The 23,252-nt window shown below is 37.6% G+C and overlaps 2 protein-coding genes across 2 annotated transcripts in view; one reads left to right on the top strand and one right to left on the bottom strand.

Annotated features, from left to right (window-relative positions):
- Nucleotides 1-23,252, bottom strand: part of LOC136829425 (uncharacterized) — a 268,725-nt gene that overhangs the window by 208,852 nt on the left and 36,621 nt on the right. The window contains exon 2 of the mRNA XM_067088025.1: nucleotides 5,401-5,460. The gene's annotated coding sequence lies outside the window, so the exon portion shown is untranslated. The remainder of the gene's footprint in view (nucleotides 1-5,400; nucleotides 5,461-23,252) is intronic.
- Nucleotides 10,547-22,149, top strand: LOC136829423 (uncharacterized). Its single transcript, XM_067087982.1, has 4 exons — nucleotides 10,547-12,258; nucleotides 16,971-17,039; nucleotides 20,392-20,481; nucleotides 21,247-22,149. The coding sequence occupies exons 1-4, from the start codon at nucleotides 11,110-11,112 to the stop codon at nucleotides 21,307-21,309; spliced, it is 1,371 nt and encodes a 456-aa protein (XP_066944083.1). The 5' UTR covers nucleotides 10,547-11,109; the 3' UTR covers nucleotides 21,310-22,149.

The following is a 23,252-nucleotide window of genomic DNA, read 5'->3' as shown; positions in this document are numbered from 1 at the left end:
GGTAATTGAAGAGATGGGCTTTTTGAACTGTACCGCTAATTCGCTTGGTAACGTTAGGACATCCCATTGTTAGGAACAGGTTCGTTTCGCAAGGATTACGTACTGGTCATTTTTAACTACTGGAATATAATACACACTCAAGAAGATTCTTCAACTCGAAATCGAGAGCAAATGTTTATTAAAAATTAACGTCAATTCCTCACCATTACCATAATTATAAACCTCTGTACAATATAACCCCTAGAGATCCTTCATTTTTTGACTTGCAACCCACAACTGTCGCAATGTGAGTGCACGGGTAGAAATAATGAAAATAGATAATGCGCACTTACTAATAAAGATTTTAATGGAGTTATTGAGAACTTATAGATTCCATTGGGAAAAACTGCGTTCGTTTTCATTTTTACGTAGGAAAAATTTCACGGTGAGAGAATAATTGTTTTGAATATCTTTCGGCCAGGTTGCCAAGTGGAAAATATCTTCTCAGTACGTGAAAGGAGAACATTCTTTTTTTATAAATATCTTACATTCTTTTATTATAAATATCTTAAAGACAAAATATTTTCCCTCCAGAAGTAGCTAAAAGTGAAAAAAAGTTATCGTATTTCTAAGTTGCTAATGTAAAAGTCTATAATATAGTGCAATCAGTTAATAAAACAAATCAATAAATTATCAAACCGTTACTTTTTGAAATGACAACCGTGCACGTTTCTCACTGTTGATGAAAAAATGAAACCCTTCGATTTCTTAACCAGTTATAAACGTGAGCGTTAACTGACAAAGCTTACTTCATTCGCTTAAACGATTTCTTTATTTTGTTATAATTTTTCTCATATATAATATACGATTTCTTTATTTTCTTATAATTTTATGTATATATATATATATATATATATATATATATATATATATATATATATATATATATATATATATATATGGTACCACAGCTAGTCCTTTTCTAATTATCATCTGATGAAGAGAATTAAGGAAACAGATCTTCTCCCTTTTGAGCGTCATTTAAGATTGTGTCGAGAAAAGCATAAAACTTTTCATTTCGAAATACCTCATGAATTTAACTGTCCAAATTTAATACAAATGGCTGTTAACTAATTCACTGAGTTCCTGTAATTTAAGCAAAATCGATATATTTAACGAAACAGCCGACTACAGTACTCCGTTTTGCCCATATGTTGAATTGGCAAACATCATCGACAGTTGGCTCAAGGACTACCTACAAAAACGAAGTCTGTTACACTAAATATGCTGAATATTCTTTACAGAATAAATAATCCCTACTTAAACAGACCTACCTACATGTCACGTAAATAATGTAGAAATTTTAGCAGAGATTATCAGGCGTCCACTGACGTAGTGTTTTATTAGTTTCCTTGGGGCTTTCGGCGACGGAGAATATGTCGAATCATTGTGTTGTCTACCATATCAATAAATGACTGGGACTGTGTCAATGATGATTCCTCCCGATTATTCCATGAGGATCACAGTCTTATATTACATAGGCAAAGAATATCGAGATAAAGTCGAGACGGTATTAATGAAAAGTATGACGTATTTATGCTTCGTCGTAATGATTCATCACTTCGGTATAATCAGGGTCCTGGTTTGTTTCTGACATTAAAATCTATTGTGGGTGCGAACCACCGATTCCGTCGAATTAGGAGGAGGAAAAGTTTAGATTTTTGGAAAACTGAACCTGCGTCTCATGCATTAAGGAAAACAAGAATTGGAAAGAGATGACAATGGACTGATATCACACTGTTTCTGGCTCAAAATGACATGACGCATAAAATAAGAGAAGCAAAAGCAAAACTTATCATTGGCTCCCACCCCCGTCCTCTTAAAAAGAGTGGGTGGCTTTTATGGTAGAAACAATATCACGCAGAATATTCTATATTAGTTACAGTAGATGCTTTGCAGGTCTGAAATCATAGTTAAAAAATTTTGTAACTTTCCTCATATAAAAAGAACACGTGCTGCAGTAATTTCAAGTGGTTTCACTGAATGTCTTTCTGATCGAAGGTTAATGACCAAAACCATTTACTCAAATTAGCTGTGAAATACGAAGCGCCAGTTGCAGATACACAATTATACCTTCTTTTGCCGAGTCTGTTAGATCCCAGTTGCGTCCTAAGAATTACTGAGGAAAATAAAATACGACAACTGGAGCTTGCTTGCTATATCAGATACGAAAGAGGAAAAAATTGCTCTAGCAATCAGCGCCGATTAGTTCAGGCAAAGAGTTTGAAACACGGCGAGAACGTGAGAAACCTCATCTCTCGGTACCAGTAAAACCTTTTTTCTCTGCAGAGACATTAACCTCTTGTAAACAAGAGGTGCATTTGAAGAGATACAACTGTACGCTCTGCTCCTTAGATAGAGCCCTAGCAATAGTCGCCATGCATGTTTCTTTTTTTTTTTTATTCGCTACTGCCATTTTCCCAGCCAGCTATCACCAATCAAAACGAAAAAAACTCTTCACTCGATCACCAGTTCTTCGCAGACCATCTCATTCATCCAAATGAATATATATCAAAATGACTCACCGGTTCCTCAGTCACTGCGAAAGAGGAAGGTCTGAGGGGCAGCGTGATCTGCGAGAGAGTGTCAGAAGGCGAACTGTTAGGCAAATGAGGACAAACCAAGACTCCCTCTTCGGGGGAAGAAGGACTTGTTGTGAGATGATGAGGTGCGTTGCGAACAGGGACCACTGGGACCCGTATGCGTGTAAATATTCTCCAGATGCCTGCATGCACACATTTTCTCTCTGCCTTCTTGAGGGGGATGGTTACGAGCAATCATCTTTTTCCACAATCATCGTGTACATAAGGTTATGGTCAACTGGAACATCCGGATCATTGTCACATGTAGAGCGCATAATCTGTAGGTGGATTTGTGCATGGTATATGTATGTATGTATATATAGGTGTGTGTATGTACGTATACATACATAATTGTGTGGATGTACATTACATATGCATAAATATATATGTATACATAAATATGTATACTGTATGTATACGTATACATATATAAACGATGATATTTGTTTTTTTTGCACATATTCATATATATATATGTATATATATATATATATATATATATATATATATATATATATATATATATATATATATATATATATATATATCATTAGGCTCTGTAGCAATTTCAGACTATGGGATGAGATTGCTATTTCACTATATCATAAGGTTTTGTGTATTTTTCTCTCGGTAAAGTTTACACGATTAAAGATTACTAACAAGAACTTTGCTTTGTTTTAGTGTTTTCCCTTCCACAAATTCAGTAGGACATTCCTGTGATTACGAAAATACGTTTGTGAAGTATAAAAAACTTTTAAAATCCGAAGCAAATCTAATCATAGTTGGTAAAAAAAAAAAAAATTCGGTTCAAACGATACCGTAGTCTGAGAATTTTAGTATGCATATTTCTAAGAAGAATTTTTATTTTAACGCTAAAATATTTATAAAGTCTGCTGATATACTTAAAACCCATGTATAACCGACAAACTTTTGTATTACATGACTGTTTACTTACTTTTTGAAAAGCAATCAATGTACTGAAACCATTTCTATAGTACCAACACTCAGGATACATGTGATATTCTGCATACAGCGTTTATTAACCTGTTAAAATTGATTTTAAATGAAGCCCACAGAACGGGCAAATAACGTGCCCGATGACAAATATATCCGAAGGATGGAAAGAATGCGTCTAATTTAATGTTAATTCGCCAGCAGGCATAAGTCAAAAGAAAACATGAGGGTCATTGAAACCAAAGTCCATAATAAACACTGGCTATATATAAGGTCTATTATAAATTCAGAGATAAAACAATACAGAAAAATAATCAATTGTAGAAAAGTTACACCGAAAAATAATCAACTGATCTGAACCTATATCATGAAAAACAAAATAATTAGGTGGGGCAATTTTATCAGACTGTGCGTCGAAGGCGTAAAACGCAAAACATACAACCATGGAAATTAAATTTAAAAAATTATATCTATATATACATATATATATATGTGCATTTCAAAAATATAAAAAATATATGGCTATACAGTATAACCTCTAAGCCCCGGTAGTCAGTGCTTGAAAGAACAAAAATCTGAAGGTGCAACAACTCATAAAAAATCCATCTATTGGCAATAAAGGCTAAAAGAAAAAATATCAGCTCATAAGAATTAACTTCTCTGGTCAAGAAAAGGGTAGGATATAATTAAGGCACTAATTATATCTGTCGTCTAATTGTAAAGGTAGAACGCTTCACGTGAGGATTGTACGCGACAGTGCATAGGGCCTTTACTTGGTCCGTCATATGAGCAGCTACATTCTTTAACACTTACGGCAAAATGTTACGCTACACAACGGAAAGAATAAATGTTCAAAAAAACTTCAAAACGTTCACACTATAGTCTGCCAAGAACATACTAGTAATAACGATAACGATATTAATCGTGAGTATAATCATTTACAATTAAAATACGCGAAAACTTAATGATTTCAATCCCTTAATCTCCACCTGTGCTACGAAAAAAAAAAAAAAAAAAAGATGAAGTACAAAGATCTGAAGGCGGAACTGGAAGAAAACCCCACAGTTACACACAGAAGTAAACAGTTAGAGAGTTAGAAAGTAAAAATGATAAAAAGCCAAGAAGAGAGGACATACCCTTGTCTCAAACCAACTTTCCCAACCAAACCAGTTACACGCATATTCCAACAGGGCTTCCCTTTCACCATGGCGACTTGACACAGCAATTAACAAGTGACCCTACACACCCTGCATTCTCGGCTCACGTCCACTCCATCCGTGATCATGAGAAAATCAGGAGATTTTCTCCAAAAGACTTATTTGCAATGGAAAGAATATAATATCGCATTTTTTTTAAGGTAAAATGCATTTTTCCTAACGTACAAACCCGAGGTCCTTTACATATGGGGATACTTTCGGCGTAGCTGAACACAGGCCACAAAACACTTACAAGGCATTAGTTGGTATCACTACCAGCTGGGCATGTGTTGGCAACTGTGGGAAACCCACGGTGCTAACCGCCCAGATTCTCTCTTTGTAAATATAAGACACGCGAATTCTAAACAGACTTAATTTTACACATACACATATATATACTGTATATATATAATATATACAGTATATATATATATTATACATATATAACTAATGGAAATACAAGACATAATTCAAAGGAATAGTTTGTATATACATATATATACATATACACACACACACACAATTCCGTAATGGAAGTTTCAAAACTACAAGCTAATAATGTAACTACAAAAATTAATGGACCACTCCTAAGGTCCTCCATATCACTGCAACCGATATTTCTTACTTACAAGATGATGATCTTGAAAATTATGGGACTTCTTCCATTCCCAGTCTCCTGCCAAAGGATGCTGGAAGAGAAAGAAAGAAAAAGTCATGACTGTATTCCATGAGGCAGCGAGAGTGCTACTCGTAAACAACACATAAACAAGTGAAAAAATGCGCCAAAAGCAACCGACTTTTCTGTACAGTCGATACAGCGAATAATCAAAGCCACCGAAAATAGATCTATCTTTCGGTGGTCTCAGTATGAGCCGCGGCCCATGAAACTTTAACCACGGCCCGGTGGTGGATGTCTTATATCGTTGCCAGAAGCACGATTATGGCTAAATTTAACCTTAAATAGAATAAAAACTACTGAGGCTAGAGGGCTGCAATTTAGTACGTTTGATTGGAGGGTGGATGATCAACATACCAATTTGCAGCCCTCTAGCCTCAGTAGTTAAGATCTGAGGGCGGACAGAAAAAGCCGGCACAATAATTTTCTTTCACAGAAAATTAAAACATAAAAATGACAGAGTGGAATTTAATAGCCCAAGATGTCAAAATCTTGACTATTAATTTTGTCGAAGAATAGCGCAAAAGATAAAATGAAGATATTGAAGATAAGCAACAAAAGGCTTTAAAAAAAGATGACCTTTCGTTCGTATGAAAAACACAGTGACACGAGAATCAGCGTGAGATTCGAAATTCTGAACTGGCCGAAGTCAGACTTGCTTCTATCAAGCCACGAACATACCAATATACCTCTATCGGCATCTCTTATATAACCGGAACTATTTGTAGTACGCGTGCGTCCTCAGCATAGTAAAATATGTCATAAACACTTGCCAGAGACTTACGACAGGAAGTTGTGAACGAACCTCTGGCAAATGATGGATAGTCGTATGAAGCACTGATCAGTAGAACCAATACGTATACTTGTATTTAACCTGTTTGTGACGTGCGCGCGAGAAGTCGCTCACGTATGTATATGACATATATGCCATGTTTAGCTGCAGTAAGGTCTCACCCTATTAAACATAGATTTACAATATCACACGATTGTGTCGGCGCGTATCATAAAAGCATAATACATTTTATTAACGTATTATTATTTAAAGCATGTGCTTCTTAAGTCACTTGTATTAAGCGCGGCTAATTTACCGTTATACTTAGCCCTGTTATACCCGAACACTGAATCTGGGATATTTTGGATAACATTGCGAACTGTTAACGGGTTCCTCAAGAGAGCAATGATTTATGAACCTGTCCTTCAAATCTGATCATCCTCTGTCGAGAAAAATAGGGGCAAACCCTTAACACAGATGTGGGTATTTCCAAGCACTTTGACTTGGTCAAATGTATCATGCCGTCTCATTTATTAATTATGCAGAAGATTGTATATTATTGGATTTTCATTTATATGTTTGAATAAGATCAAACGAGGCTTAGAGCAAGCTTTCGACAAAAGCTAAAAAGAAATAAAAAAGAATGAACGTTTAATGAACATCCTTAAGGCAGGCTCTCTATATCAAGTTGAAATATATATGTAAAATGATCTCTGATTTCTAACAACCATTCGTTTACCATAATTTAACAAAAATGCTCGTTGCCTGTAGTACTGGAACAGTGCAGTATACAGCAGTAACCATAAAGCGCACTATCTAAATATGGCAGTTACGACGCTGGCGATAATATGTTTTCACAGGTGTTCGATTAAATCGTCCTTTTTTGCCAAAGTGTCGAATATGCATTTGCTCAATTTTCTGAAGTAACTGCATCGACGGTGATTTTACCAATGACTTGTGTCTGCAGAGTATCTCTCTCTCTCTCTCTCTCACCGTACATCCTGAGTGGTGAGAGAGAGACAGACTTGCTACGTTGCTGAAAAAAAAAATATCACCGTCGATGCGGTTGCTGCAAAAAAAAAAAAAAAAAAAAAAACTGAAAAACCGCATATTCGACACTTTGCCAAAAATGGGACGAAATGGACTGCACACTGTCGCGAAATGAAATATAACATTTACCTTACGGTACAAGGTACAAATCAAGAACTATATTAAGATTTCAGAGAGGAATTAGGCAAATCTACGCAGTTTTAAGCATCATAAACATTTCTTCACTCAGGAACCAGTTAGAAAGACGGAGATCATTCCGTCATCAAAAAGTCCAGTCACTAGATTTTCTTTGCTAGTCATTCTAGAACGACATCACAGGTGTCAGTCTCTCTCTCTCTCTCTCTCTCTCTCTCTCTAATCAAGCCTCATCGGTAATCGAATACAGATGCTGTCGACTCCTCGCGATGACAAAGGCCTCGAGTGGCCTTAAAGTGGGTGAGGGCGGGGTTTGAGGATCGCCCACTCCCCAGGTGACTTTCGAGTGACTATTGTCAGGCGCGCTGCAGGTGAAAAGGAATAAAGGAGGGCGGGGAGAACCTAAGACCCTTCTATGAAACTCCCCTTGCTTCTGAAAAAAAAAAAAAAAATCGATTTTACTGACTTTTTTTCCTTCTCCGCCTTCACGCAACTAAACCATGTGGCTGTGTATATCTTCGTTTTTGTAAGCATCCCCCCCTCCTGCTCTTCGCGTTGGGTGAGGGGCTGCTGCCCCTCCAAAAAAATAAATAAATAAATATCAACTTGCGCCATCCGCGTCAAGAAGTTCCTCATGATCCCCCGAGGAGATCATATTATATTGAAAAACCTCCCCGCAATTTAATTTTTCTATCCTTACCAATTTTTTTCAGAGGGGACGCGCCGTTCAAAGCCAGACCCTAACATGTACGTGAATAAAGATGAAAGGAATTCCATCACAGGTTTCAGCTCTTAATACTTTTTTTTTTTGTTGGGGGGGCAAGAAAATACAAAGGCAGAAAGAAAAACTATATTCATGCAGAAACTGGGTACTAATGCATCAATTATTGATGTCATTACGGTGATCTTGGCAAGTAATACTGTAGCATGTGAGCCTGTTTGTGTATGCGTGCGCGCGAGAGAGAGAGAGAGATAATTATATTACTAAATAACAGAAAGTATTGTAGATTTTGAACACACAATAAATTTTTATATATACTGACAAATAAAATAAAATTAAGGTAATGCCGTAGTCAGTATGACATAGAGAGAGAGAGAGAGAGAGAGAGAGAGAGAGAGAGAGAGAGAGAGAGAGAGAGAGAGAGAGAGAGAGAGAATTTCAATAAAACCTACATGCGGTCTAACGCTCAAAACCCCGTCAAAATAGTCCGGAAAACCGACCTTGCGTCGAATGCCAGGCTGACCGCTTTTACGAGGAAGTGACTTGTACGCCTCGATAAAATCGAGACTCCGATCTGAGGGATCTACTGAAGGTACGTTATGTTAAGGCAGGTTTAATCGTTACGGTACAATATTTCGCAGTCTTCCCGTGGATGCTATGTATCCAAGCTTCACAGCCACTAAACTGACCCAAGATTTTCATAAGCCTTCATCTCTGAAAAAAATTACCTTTCTATGCTGAAACCAGAATTGATTACAATAGAAAATACAATTTAGGCCGAAGGCCAGGCGCTGGGACCTAAGTGGTCATTCAGCGCTGAAACGAAAATTGAGAGTACAACGGCGTTAACAGGAGGAAAACCTCGCAGCTGCACTATGAAAAAACTGCTACAAGAGGGTGGAAAGTAAGAAGGAGGAAAGGCTATGAATGAAGGTATAGGAAAAGGAATGAAAGGAACTGCAGCTAGGGGGGGGGGGGGGCAGAAGGAACGCTGCAAAGGACCTCAAGTAATGCCTACAGTGCAAAGCGCGTGAGGTGCAATGACGGTACTAACGCCCTACGGGGGAAATCAGAGGTCTCTCAATGTTACCACATTAGCGGCCATTTTTTTTTTTCGGCGCCAGTCGATAAACCTATTAAGCAAACAATTAACAGTGTCATTTGTTATCACATGTGAAAAAATACTGAATTTGCTTAGAGCAGCTTCATTGAAATTCAACGCATCACTCGGTTAAATATAAAATAAAGTGTCCACATTACAGATTTACAGCCACGATAATCTATAACTGCAAAAAATCGCCAAGCAGTTCACGTAAAACTTGCCTTTGGTTTTGAAACATGCAGTTCTAAAAATAATGGAGGTTTTGGAATAGTCAGGGAAAGCAATTTTCTAAATTTAACTTCAACATGGAGCAAACACAATATGGTAGAAGGTCTGACTAATGGCTCTTGTTATCCAGATACAAAAATTTCTCGAGAGATGAATAATCAATATGTCACCGCGTGATGAAAAAGACACGCGTAACCGACATTTTGACCCTTCAGTCCTACAATGCCCTTTTACATTAATCAAACAATTATCCCTCTGGAAACTCTATTATTTTATTATTATTATTATTATTATTATTATTATTATTATTATAAAGATGAACCGTATTCATATGGAACAAGCCCACCAAAGGCGCCACTGACCTGATTGGAATTTATCATCAGCCACGAACTTCAGTGCAACAGGAACCTCAACGTTTAAGAGATGATGCAACGCATTGCTACAACAAAACAACTCTCCTTGCATTTTAATAATTTGCTTACATTTCCATCTATCTATTTATCAGTTCTTTTCTAATAACTGATCTCTCTCCTTTCTGTATTTCCTGTTACCTTTTTCTGTTACTTTTCTCAAATCAACACCATATTCTTTGGAAGCTTGAATTTCAAGTTAATGGCTTGTTCCATTTGAAAAGGGTTCATCTTCTGAACAATAATAACAATAATAACACAAATGAACCTTTAAGCTTAAATAATCTCTAGATTTTTTTAATAATAATAAGCTGGTCATACACACACAGTCTTAAACATCCAAGAAAATACGTTGGATTGTAGTTTCATCCTTAAAACTTTACTTGATTAGAACAGGAAGAGTAATACTTCTAGAACCGTTTTTTTTTTATGACTGAAAGGGCGATGGCTGAACAAAAAAGGGCTTATCTGTCATTTAACTATAAAATATCATAACAGAGTCCATGTGCTACTACCTTATATAGGTCGACAGCTTAGACTTCCAAAGTTCTTTCGTGGTCAGATTTCCGTTTCCCTTCCCATAATTTTTGGTTTTGGGTAATGTGGATCAATGCAAGAAATCCAGAGATGTACTGTTCTAGAAGGAAGTAGCTTTTACTCTGAGAGAGAGAGAGAGAGAGAGAGAGAGAGAGAGAGAGAGAGAGAGAGAGAGAGAGAGAGAGAGAGAGAGATTAAATATCTTCATATACATCCGTCACAATTACTCATGCTGAGTGATGTCATTTCCTTTGGGCGATTCCCCCCAAACCCCCAGGACGTCTTCTTCGAGCGATGTCCATCGATGAAGATGTTCTCTGGTGATGTCCACCAACGAGAATCTGCCTTTTATCTGATTGGCTGATGTGCAAGATGATCTGCCTTTGTCAGTGGAGAGACCCAGGTGTGCCTGAAGTGGCTCCTGACTCGAGAGATATTGGACCTTCCAGTTGTTCTTTTGCGGCCGCGTCGACCGACGTTCCTCCCTGATCTCTATCGCTGGCGTTCATTTACTTGTGGGTTGCAATGTCGTCTGCTTTATTTTGTTCCAAAACAGATAAGTTTCGGTAACTGAGAATTCAAGGCTGAGCCATGCATGTCGCAACGCGTTCAATGATGAGAGTTCACTGCCTCAGTGAAAATATCTGGCTGTGAAGGCCTCCGAGCCGTCAGTTATTCGCGAGGAGATTTGACGAGTGATAAGCTTCATGGACACACAATGGGGATACGACAGACAGGTGGAAATCACATCTCGCCTCGAAACAGTGTCGTCGATCTCTGAACTCCAGCGCGGGAACAGTTACTTGCTTTTCAAGATCCGCGACAGTACATACCTCGCAAATCTGAGACACGACTGTTACGCCAAGATGCTCCACCTGGGACATGCTGCAGTAGCCAACATGCCCAGTCTGCACCTAGACATCGAGAATTTCGCTATACCAGCCTACCCGACCCCCTTCGTGCACATTGTCCGCTGGAGCAAAATCTGGGGCTGCCTGCCCGTCTCTTACAGCCACGCAGCCCGTTCGTGGAAGCTCTCGCCCTTCCTGACCTTCTGGGTCATCTGCAACGTCGGGTTCAACGTCCCGACGTTCTACGACTGCATCAAGTCCTCCCTGGGCTCGGACGGGCTCATGCTCTACGTCATGGTCATGATCGTCTGCGTCATGAGCGTCAGCGGCGTGTCCATGCACGTGCTGTCTCTCGTCTACTACGAGGAGTGGTGTCAGTTCCTCAACAAATGGATGATGTTCGAGAGGAGGTTCCCGACCCTGACCGTCGGGGTTCATTCCTTCCGCGTGGCTCTGCCGCTTTTCGTCGGCTTCTTCCTCTACATCACCTTCTTCGGCGTCAACATCTTCAACGAACTGCGGTTCAACCTGATCAACAACGACGGCGTCGGCAGGATGCTGTCCCTCGTCTACGTCTACGTCATCTACAGCTACACCCTGTCGATGCCCGTCCTCTGGGTGGTCATGGCTTCCAAGATCTTCACCGTCTGCCTCTGCCACATCAGGCGAGAACTCGAGTCCATTATGGAGTGCGTCAAATTCGGCATGAGGTGCTCTCCCTCGCCCATCCAGAAGTGCATCGCGGCAGGGGACATGAACCGCATGCAGGACGCGGTGCTGGATCTGGCGGGCATCATCGAGGGGTTCAAAGTGATCATGGGTCCGTTCATGCTGGTGGTGGTTCCTCATCACATCGTCTCGCTCATCTGCTTCCTCTACTGGACGCTGGTCTCCGTTCTCGATTACAGTGACTGGTACTTCCCACTCAGTTTTGGTCTTCTCTCTGCACAGGCCATCTTGCCGATTTTCTGCGCCGCCATCTACAGCGAAGATGTGCATACGCAGGTAAGAAATGGGTCCACGTAAACTCGTTACGGAGAGTAATATTGTAAGCGTAACGGATTTCACAAATGATTTTATTTCAATTGCTATCTGACAAAATATATTAGAATTCTACTCATAATTACCTATTTGAACGGTAACTGTCCTCTCGGTGATTATTATTTAAGAAACTATCCCCGGGCCCACTATTTCTCTCAGTCTGTTCATAAGCTACACATAAATACGTGCATATCTTTGAGAAAGATTAAATCAAGCATTGCTCTTTCTCTCAATATACAGAATAAAACATAAACAATCATAATATTAATCAGCAGACATGAAAACTTTATAAGGAAATGCATATCCATTCTTCCATTGTTGTATGTTGATATATTTGTAAGTTTACATAAAACTGGATTCAAGTCAAATATTGTTAGTAAACAAAAATCAACTTGATGACGATCAAATTTTGCCCTATGGCTCCACCGATAAAGTCAGTTCATTACAATGAAAACTCCAAGTATCTACAATATATACAGCACGAGCTTAAATTCAAGGAAAAATAAATGCACTCGCAAACGTGACTTCCTTTGGGGAACACAGACTGCCTCTTTCGCAACACACTTACTCTGGAAAAAATCGGTAATCCTTTTAGGATTACACGGTTCCACGGCTTTCCTTCCCTGTACTACCTAGTCTTGGAATTTTATTCTTGCTCTCTTCTCCATCTTTCTTCCCTTAAGAGGGATAAGCCCTATCTATCTGTCTCTCTTTCCGTGTTTCTTGTTTTATTCGGGTCTGGGCTAGAAAACGCATTTGACTGGTCTTCCCATTGGCCACTATTAAAAAAAAAAAAATCTAATAGATACCACCAGTGATGCCACCAATACGATGTCATACTAAAAGAAACCCGTCATGGACCACGGTGTCGTGATTTCGTCTTTTGACATACTCTGAACTTATTGCTTGCTAATTTACTCCTATTTGACAAGAATTAGTATATACCTATTCTTTATTCAGAAACGGTTCCGAATAAAAGAGAAGAAACGAGAACTTCAACCTACCCTTTGAAAAGAGTACAGAGAAACACAGCGCTAAATGAGCCTTCTGAAAACCAACAAAAGACCTGACATGACTGCTATCTCAATTCAGAAGTCCTGAGCCGCTGTGAGAGGCGCTTCACCATGCAACCTCTCAGAAAAGAAAGGACCGACTTCTAATCGAAACTAAATCACGTCTGAAGTTACAGATTCGGATTTTCATAATGATAAATGACCTAATTTTACCAAAGATCGTTTAATCTGAACCCAACGTAGGATGGATAACTGTAACAGAGCCAAACTATTCTGAAATGCAGAGAACCGGCTACAATTTTTACGACTTTTACTGGACAGAACAGCCAGGTGTGCTATAAAAGGGGTAAGACCACATTCCAGCAACGCATACATAAGGATACATACCTGTTACAGTTTTTTAGAGATAAGGTTAACGGCTGGATGACTTTTACAAAAATACGATCTGCCCATTCCCGGTTGTTAACGTGATCTACTTTAGAGCAACCTGTGTGAAATCAAATGAGCATACAAAGAAGGTTTTGTTGTACTTATACTTGATGCAGTTTCCACTGAGGAATTTAAAATTCAAAGAAAATGAATGGAGACAGTATTACAAAGGCAGGCTTCAAATACAGGTTGAGAACGGTGGAGTCCAATGCTTCATTCAATGTGCTATACAAAGAAGGTTAAGAATATTGTTCACTTTATACATGTGCCGTTGTGACAACCCATCCACGGTTGATACGTTCCAGAAGCTATTACGAAAAGCGGAAAGCGGTTACGTGATTTCCGTGCCCATAAATATACAGTATATGTCAAAGGTTAACTGGAAAATACACATTTTTCTCTCTCAAATGAAAGAAATTCTGACGTTTAAGCCTAATTTAAGCCTAATCCCGGTGAGGCTATAGAGCATTGATGAAAAATACTTTATCAGCTCTAACTCAACTAAATTAGATATTCTTATTTACTACAAGATATCTCGGCCTACTGTATGTACTCAGCAGCTTCTACTCTTCACTGTTGCTGTAAAGATCATGATGTTGATGGTGGCATTACTAGCTACAATGTCCATGATGATCATCAGATGCTACAATGAGATGCTCGTGTGAACATTTTGATGATGTTTTAGGCATCAGACCGCAGACCTGCTGAATCTCAAGAAGGATAATTACGATCTTCTTGCGAAGCTGGGGAAGACGGAGCATCCAAACATGAAGGTTGGACGACATCAAGAGTAGACGATGTTGATGGCTGGGGGGTCATCGACACAAGAAGCTGGTTTTCTACGCATATATATTTGTGCTTATACGTCTTAGCGTGTTTTTTAAAGCGACGATAAAATTCCGGGCTCGTTGTAACAGGCGTATCTTTTTTAGTTAATAAAATATAAGGTGGGTAGGTTTCAATGCTTCCAGTATCCTACTTGTCAATTTGAATGCTGGGCTTCATCACAAGATCATGATCCACTACCTTTTCCTTGGCAGTTATTGTCAGGTGAAACACTTCGCCCAGAATTCATGTGTCCACTTTGCTGGTTTATCTCCAATTTCTCTTTGTCCTCATCTTCCTCTGTTTCTTATATCTTCTTACCGCCAAATCGATGCTATGGAAGCCTATGAAATACTGCACTGTTTACTTTCCTCCAATATTCATTCATCATTTCTGGCTTAAAGTCATCCGTTGCCCCTAAAATACCTGCCAAATGTATGAGGCCTTGACACACTTGACACCCCGATCAAATGGCTGAAGCAGTGAGGTCATGTCCATAAGAAAAAATAAAATGCATCCAGAACATTCGTTAAAAAAGTTGCCAGAAAAAGGGAGATGGGCCTTCCATTAGTTTTTTGAGAGGGCAAGGATTCTTGGTGCAGTGAACTAACCCAGGCTTTATCATATCTTCTGCACCACAGCATAGTACCAGCGTTAATCTGTCCTTCTATTCTCTACAGACTGGAGATGTTTTGCACTGCGTGGACATGGGTTTTGCTGGAAATCTTTTTCTTTAAACAGTCTGCTTCTTCACAATTACAAATCCGCCTGGGATGACAGCCTCCCTCCTCACAAATTTTCTTGACCTCTACAAGAAACATGGCAGCAACTTCCTCGTCGTCAGGTCATTTCTGAACTTAGGCAACCATCCCCTTCTTGCTGAAAATTTCCTGGTGTTCCCACCTACTTTCACACTGCTGTGAAAGTTTCCATATGGGATAAGGGCCCTTTGCCGTGTCATGCTACTGTCAATGGGCATCTTTCAAGATTCGTATCTTCCATAAAGATGTTTGATGCCTTTTTCGCTCCCATTAATTTCTCGTTATGTACAGTGGAATGGAATGTAATATAGAACTTAGTCTAAAGGCCAAGCTCTGGTCCCTGGGGCCATTCAGCGCTGAATGGGAAATTGAGAGTAAAGAGGTTGTAAAAGGAATGAAAGGGGTTGCTGGGGGCCGAAAGGACCCTTCAGAGAAGCTTAAGGAATGCACTAACCGCCACAGCTTTTTCTGATATTTTATTACTTGACGAATCGACACTGCCATACAGCCTAGAAAGCTATACATAAATACGATTTTTAAAAATTTCATTTTCAGTTTCTCACTGCTTTCTCTTCCATTATCACGACACACAAGGTCTTTCCAGTACAAAGACTCAGATAATCAGCAGCACTTAATGCAAAATGCAAGAATGACAGATACAGACTCGATGTATCTTTGGGGAAGCAGGAATGAAAAGATAAGGGACCCTGCTCGTTGCTGTTGGCCACGGAGCTTCGACATTCATTTTTCAAGGTCCACCTTGCCCTCTTTGACAGCTGGATGGAAACTTAAGAAACGTTCACTCGGCTTCTGGAAATTTCCATATTTTTGTGTGTGTGTGTGGTGGGGGGGGGGGGTTAAACCGAGGATGAGTATTTGCCAACATCGCACACTTTTTACTTGACCCAAAATAGACTTATTAAATTAGTAACATATTCACCACAACATTTCATAAAAGAATTCAAAACTTGTTTTCATATTTTCAAATATTTTCTACGCACTTTAATGGAGGGATCTGGATTCTTATTTGGGGTAGTTAAGTCCCAATTTTTATCCAGTGCACTCCCAAAAAGGTATATCATTTCATTTCAATTCATATGAACATGTGTGCCGATATCAAATATTCTACTAGGACCGAAATAGGTTCTTTCATTCTATGGTCATGTAAGTTTGTCTTTTTGCTTGTGGCTAAATAAAGAAATCTACTGAAATGCATATATATATATATATATATATATATATATATATATATATATATATATATATATATATATATACACACACACACACATATATACATATATTATATATATGTATACATACATATATTATATATATATGTATATATAATTATATATAAATATTCATATGTACAAAATATATATATATATATATATATATATATATATATATATATATATATATATATATATATATATATATAAACTACTTTATTTATTTAACTGGCAAAGTGTATTTACTTAAGTTTTATTTGTTCAGTAACCCACCTGGCCTGCTTAGATGTAAGTAATGCTTAGATGTAAGTAAATTCCAACACAAACATATACAGTAAATGTAGGTGCAGATATGCCAAAGGTGAACGCAAAATTAAACCTCTGACTAACACATTTTTCTTTGCCACTTTCAGAAAGAGTCTCTCATTGAACCTCTAATCATACTCAAAGGTTCAATGAACGACGAGGCCGCAAAGCACAAGGTGAGTCAACACTCCAAGGAAATTGCTCGCCAGGATTGGCAACTCTTGTTGGAAGCCCTGGGAATGGATAATTCGTTACTGTCTTGAATTTTTCTCTATTTTCCCCCTTAGTCTCATTTTCAGCTGATTTTGGAATGGAATGGAATATAAAATTTAGGCCAGAGGTCAGGCTATGGAACCTATGAGGTTATTCAGCGATGAAAGGGAAGTTGAGAGTAAAAAGGTTGCAAGGGCGTAACAGCGAGAAAACCTCGCAGTTGCATTGAGAAACAATTGTTAGGAGAGGGTGGAGAGTCAGATGGAAGAAAAAGAATATGAACGGAGGTACAGCAAAAGAAATGGAAGAGGTTGCAGCTGGGGGGCCGAAGGGACACTGCAAAGAATCTTAAGTAATGACTACACTGCACTGCACGAGGTGCACTGGCAGCACTAACCTCGTACAGGGTGAATACATATATATATATATATATATATATATATATATATATATATATATATATATATATATATATATATATATATATATATATATATATATATATATATATATATATATATATATATATATATATATATATATATATATATATATATATATATATATATATATATATATATATATATATATATATATATATATATATATATATATATATATATATATATATATATATATATATATATATATATATATATATATATATATATATATATATATATATATATATATATATATATATATATATATATATATATATATATATATATATATATATATATATATATATATATATATATATATATATATATATAATCAACACACGATCACGTGTGGAACAGAAATAAATTTCTGACTCACACCAGGATCGAACCCAGGTCTTTCAATTGAAAGGCAATTGTATGGCCTAGTGGGCAGCGCCCTTGCCATTCAATTCAAAGACCTGGTTTCGATCCTGATGTGAGTCAGAAATTTATATATATTATATATCCATGTGCATTTTCCACATAAACATGGGAGTTCCAGTAGATGTTAACTTTCAGGTTCTCAGCAATTCTCTTAACACTGATTAATCATGAACTGTCTCGGAGTTACAACTCCCTCGGCCGTTGACGCCAAAAAGATTTTGACTTTTCAGAGGAAATAGCATAATACCGAATTTTCAAGGGTGCAAAAGACCCAGTTCTAGCCCTGAGACCTTCTCATCCCTGGATACATCTCATCAGTCGACTAACCACCAGATATTCAATTCACTACTCAGGTCAACAAGGGGACAACGGGTCTCTCGCATATATATATATATATATATATATATATATATATATATATATATATATATATATATATATATATATATATATATATATACATATATATATATGTGTGTATTATATATATATATATATATATATATATATATATATATATATATATATATATATATATATATATATATATAATTTAACAACCTGATTGAAGGGACCTCAGGCGCATTATAAACAAAAGGGCGAGGGTAAAAGACGTACATATTATTACTAATATTATTGAAATACACCACTGGATTATAGTGCTTAACTTTCATTCTTCCATTAAATGATTATGGTTCGTGTACCCGAAGGCTGACATTTCAAGTCTCAGACCACAATTTCAAAGTATGCTAAGTGTGTATAAATGGTAATCGAAGAAATCACTAGCAGTTCTGTTCAAAAGTAAATCGAGAGTAAGGCTAAGTATGAATTTGTAAATCACTAAAAACTTAATGGTTGCCTCCTATATGTAAATTACTTAAATCGGGATGACTGAGCTATCAAGCTCTAAATCTGATTTACAGATTTGTGTTCTAGGAAAGAAATTTCATAAAAAATGCTTATCCTACTTTGCGTAAATACTAACATCCACGTTTTCATTAAGAAATGCATTCAAGAAAACATTAAAAGGGCATCTACCAGATGCGATAATTACACTAAACTTCTTGGCGTAAAGAAATCATAATTAAGATGTTTAATTAGTGCAAGTGAAAGCAGTTTTCGAAAAAAAAAATGAAATGTGAAAACATTTTTCTATATGCAGCTCTGAGAAAACAGTACTGAAGGGAAAATTAGGCTTCGTAAATACCTGTGTAACGTTAATTCCAATGTCAGGCTTCCTAACATGTCAACTTAGTACAATTTTCTTCATTACATGCTAAAGTATCTCCTCAACTCATTCCTGGAACAAGCAAAGTTTTTGCAAGTAGTTAATCCATATCGGCACAAATTTCATCAAAAATATATTAACCAAAGAATAAATAATTAGATTAATTAACTAATTAATGAACAGTAGAGCTAACGACTTTTAGATCGAAGCTCCTTTGATAGGATACCCGAAATGGAGCCTCAGCAGTTGGGTTCGGCTACAAACCAGTGCAGTGATGCGAAAACTCCATTTGCTCCTCGAAACGGAAAAGGACTGTCTTCATTATACACAGAAAATATTTCTTGCTTAAAGCTCAAATGCATTCGCGTTTCCTGGGTTTTTCAAGATGGCCGCAAGGCCCTGCAGCGCTGCCCTGGTGGAAGGACACCGAACTAAGTAGTACTACTATACAGATAACAGCTCTACTGATCATTGACCCTCTAGGGTAAAGTGATGCTTCTAATGCTTCGTGTCGAGAAAAGTAAACAGCCCAAAAACACATGCTTTCCTGAAGGCTGTTATCTAAGGGCATGTCCACACTGCAGCAAAACATTTTATGAACGCACGTCCACAACTTACCGCACACGCATCTGAAATAGGTTGAATGCAGGTCAATTGCTTATTGGTAGTTCTAACAGGTACTTTGTCTCGTTTTTTTTTTTCCTTTTGGAACCTGTTGGTGATCCTTAGAGATGAGAATGACGACGTGCGTTATGACATGTTTTACTATAGCGTGGAGAGAATGGAATCAAATTTAGAGTTTAGGCCAAAGGCTAAGCGCTGGAACCCACGAGGCCACTAAGCGCTGAAACGGAAACTGACGATAAAAAGGTTGGTTAGGTGTAACGGGAGGAAAACCTCGCACTATGAAATAACTGTTAAGGGAGGGCGGATAGCAAGAGGGAAGAACGATAATTTGAATGGAGGTACAGTAAAATATATAAAAGGGGTTGCAGCTAGGGGCCGAAGGGACGCTGCAAAGAACCTTTAGTAATGCCTACAGTGCACCCCCATGAGGTGCACTGATGGCACTGACCCCCTACGGGGAGCTATAGCGTGGAGGTCCGAGGCACCCTCAAGAAATCTCTCGTATCACGATTGGTGTCTAAACACCTGAATCATGCTTGTGACACGGCAAACAGCAAATTCCCCAATACCTAACGATTATTTTGTTTGCAGATGATGACGCTGATCGACCATCTGGACAGACTTGATGCCCAAATCGAAGGAAAAGGTTTTTTCACCCTCAACAAAGGAATGGCAACAACTGTGAGTATTAACGGGGGTGGGGATGGAGTGGGAACGGGTTCTGTACGGGAATGTAGGGTTCTTCAGTTACTAGATAAATAGGGTAATTTTTGTTGTTACCGTTATTCAAGGCGTTGAATATTTCAATACTGTGCACTAGAGTGACCAATGGCGTTTCAGTTTATTTGCCAATTCAAAAAAACCAATGAATACTTAATGGCTTGATCCGCCTCTTCGATATTAATCAAAATAATTATGAATACACTTATAGTAAGCGCCCTGGCTCTGTTTATTTACGGCTTAAAAACAAAATTAATACGAACGTTGCCTTTGTAATTTAAATATATTTTTGTACAATTTCGTATGTGTATTGGTGTCTGTAACTTACAAATAAACTTTGCACTTTCATATTATATCGTTTACCATATACTGAATATATCTAAGTATACATACATTATATATATATATATATATATATATATATATATATATATATATATATATATATATATATATATATATACATATATACAATGTATATGTGATAAATATATACTCTGACTTCAATTCATGCTATAACTTTTTTTACAATGAGAATTAAACAATAATAAAATCCTCATAAATCTCTGTATACATGATTCACAAAAGTCATCACTTACTAAATGATTATATACTCTTCATTCCTCAGCAGTTAATCAATTAACGAATTAACGTTTTTGATTCGAGGGATGCGGCGTCAGCTACAATCCCCTATGCTTATCAGTCTCTTCTCGATTTTTCTTCCAGGTCATCAATACCGTGGTGACGTACCTGGTGGTTCTTATTCAATTCTACGGACAAGCACGGTGAAGGGCCCTCGCTGACGACCTTTCCCGGATTCTATTACATCACCCTCGACCTCGGACGCTAGGCTATGAACGGGGTGTGGTTGTATCACTGCGCATACTCACTTATTACTCTTATCAGTACTAAAAAATCAAATGGTAGAGGTTTACAAAGCCCAAGATCTGTACAGAAAGCTTCTAAAATCAAACTACCCGACACGTCAGAGTAAAACTTTGGGAAAGAAAATTGCTAGAAAGGTTAAATCGACTAGCAAAAATCATTCTTTGACAGTCACTGGTCGGTTACCTGCACAGGATGACTTTCTTTTGACAATTGCTATGCTTAGGGAGAGTTCCTCTCCTTGTATATACTACTGTTGTACGCTTCCTCCAATTGTGATTGTTCTCTGCTTTCCTCGACAACTTTCTCTTTTCTTAGCACCTAATATCCATGATTTTTCAGAGTTCCTTAATCTTTGGCTATTCCGGAGAGAATCACGTTTTGTAAGCAAAAATTATATTGCTATCGCCATGTCCCTATTTCATGATTATCAGAATCAAGACTATGATTAATAGTTTTATAGATATTCTCAGTCTCCCTCTTCATTAACATTCTTATTCCTCAAAACCGTTCCTTGAACAGTATATCTTCATATCTTATACCGAAATAATTACATAAGAATAAAATTCAATGATATATAATCTGTTCATGTGCTGTGACGACGGTGTTGCACAAATATTTTGCATCAATCCTGCAATTTGCTTGCATGCAAAGGACAGGCAGTAAGCCCACTTAATCTAACAACAACCCTGTACCAAGAAGATCTGATAAGATTCTGAAAACCTATTAGAGCATTTAAAGCTTTCATGTTTTTCTAAGCCATCCTCAAGACCATGAATTTTTGATTCAATCAGGTCTTTATCATGTGTAGGGATCTGAGTAAGATACATGATTAGTGAAGGTACAAGCAGTTGCCTTCTCAACACTAAACTGAATTAATAATCATGATAATGACACCTCTTCTTTAGCTTTTCATTCGCTCTCATTCTCCTTAGAGAAAGTCTCAGAAGACTGATGGTTCAGGATGAAAATGGACCTGATGAACGTGACTGACTTGATTTGCTGCCACAATAAGGATGCCTTCACATTACAGTAAGATGTCATAAACACGCGTCGGCCACTTGTCGCAAACATATCACGAAAAGGTTAAGAACAAGTCAACAACCGTAATTGGAGAAAAAACCTTTGGCAAATGGTGGACAATCGAGTGAAGCATTGGTTAAAATTACCTATAGGTCGTTGACCTGTATTCAACCTGTTTGTGACGTGTGTGGGCAAAGTTGGCGATGTGTGTTTGTGGCATGTTTAACAGCAGTGTGGACGTATCCTTGGATGACTCTACACCAGTAGAGGTCGTTGGAAATCATGAAGAGTTTAAGATTCCAGAGAATTTACTGCCGTTTAAATTGCTTTTAATTAGCTTTACACTTTTTACTCTGTGCATTTCCCTCTACTTTCTTTACATGCCTATTCGTAAATCCTTGGTCTTCTACCGAAAACCAGTTTCCTTCCAAGATTTGATATAACTCTTTCACAAAAATACTTGGTTACTAAACACCAGCCGTGGCATTTCTTTACCCGTTTGCAAATGTTTACAAATGTAGCAAAATCTGTTGTAATAACGAACAGTTATTTCTATTATTTTATAAGGAAATTTCATCCACGTCATTATTTATTATTTATGCAAGCGTTTGGTAATTTTGTCATTTTTTCAATTCAATCTTACACTACCTTTAACTTTATCCCCAAATAATCACCTCCCCTAGATTTCACCTGTAGCAAGCTTTTTGCCGAGTTCCTTAGGATTCAAGATTTTTTTTCAGGGAGTTACCTTTTCGGAAATTTAAAGCACACACAACTGTAACATTTTCAATTTTACCATTTTAACGATACGGTTGGCAAGAAGG

This window comes from Macrobrachium rosenbergii, chromosome 4 (assembly GCF_040412425.1).
Source record: "Macrobrachium rosenbergii isolate ZJJX-2024 chromosome 4, ASM4041242v1, whole genome shotgun sequence".
NCBI classification, from domain to species: domain Eukaryota; kingdom Metazoa; phylum Arthropoda; class Malacostraca; order Decapoda; family Palaemonidae; genus Macrobrachium; species Macrobrachium rosenbergii.
The sequence above is the reverse complement of the archived record's forward strand: the minus strand, read 5'-3'. Positions and strand labels throughout refer to the sequence as shown.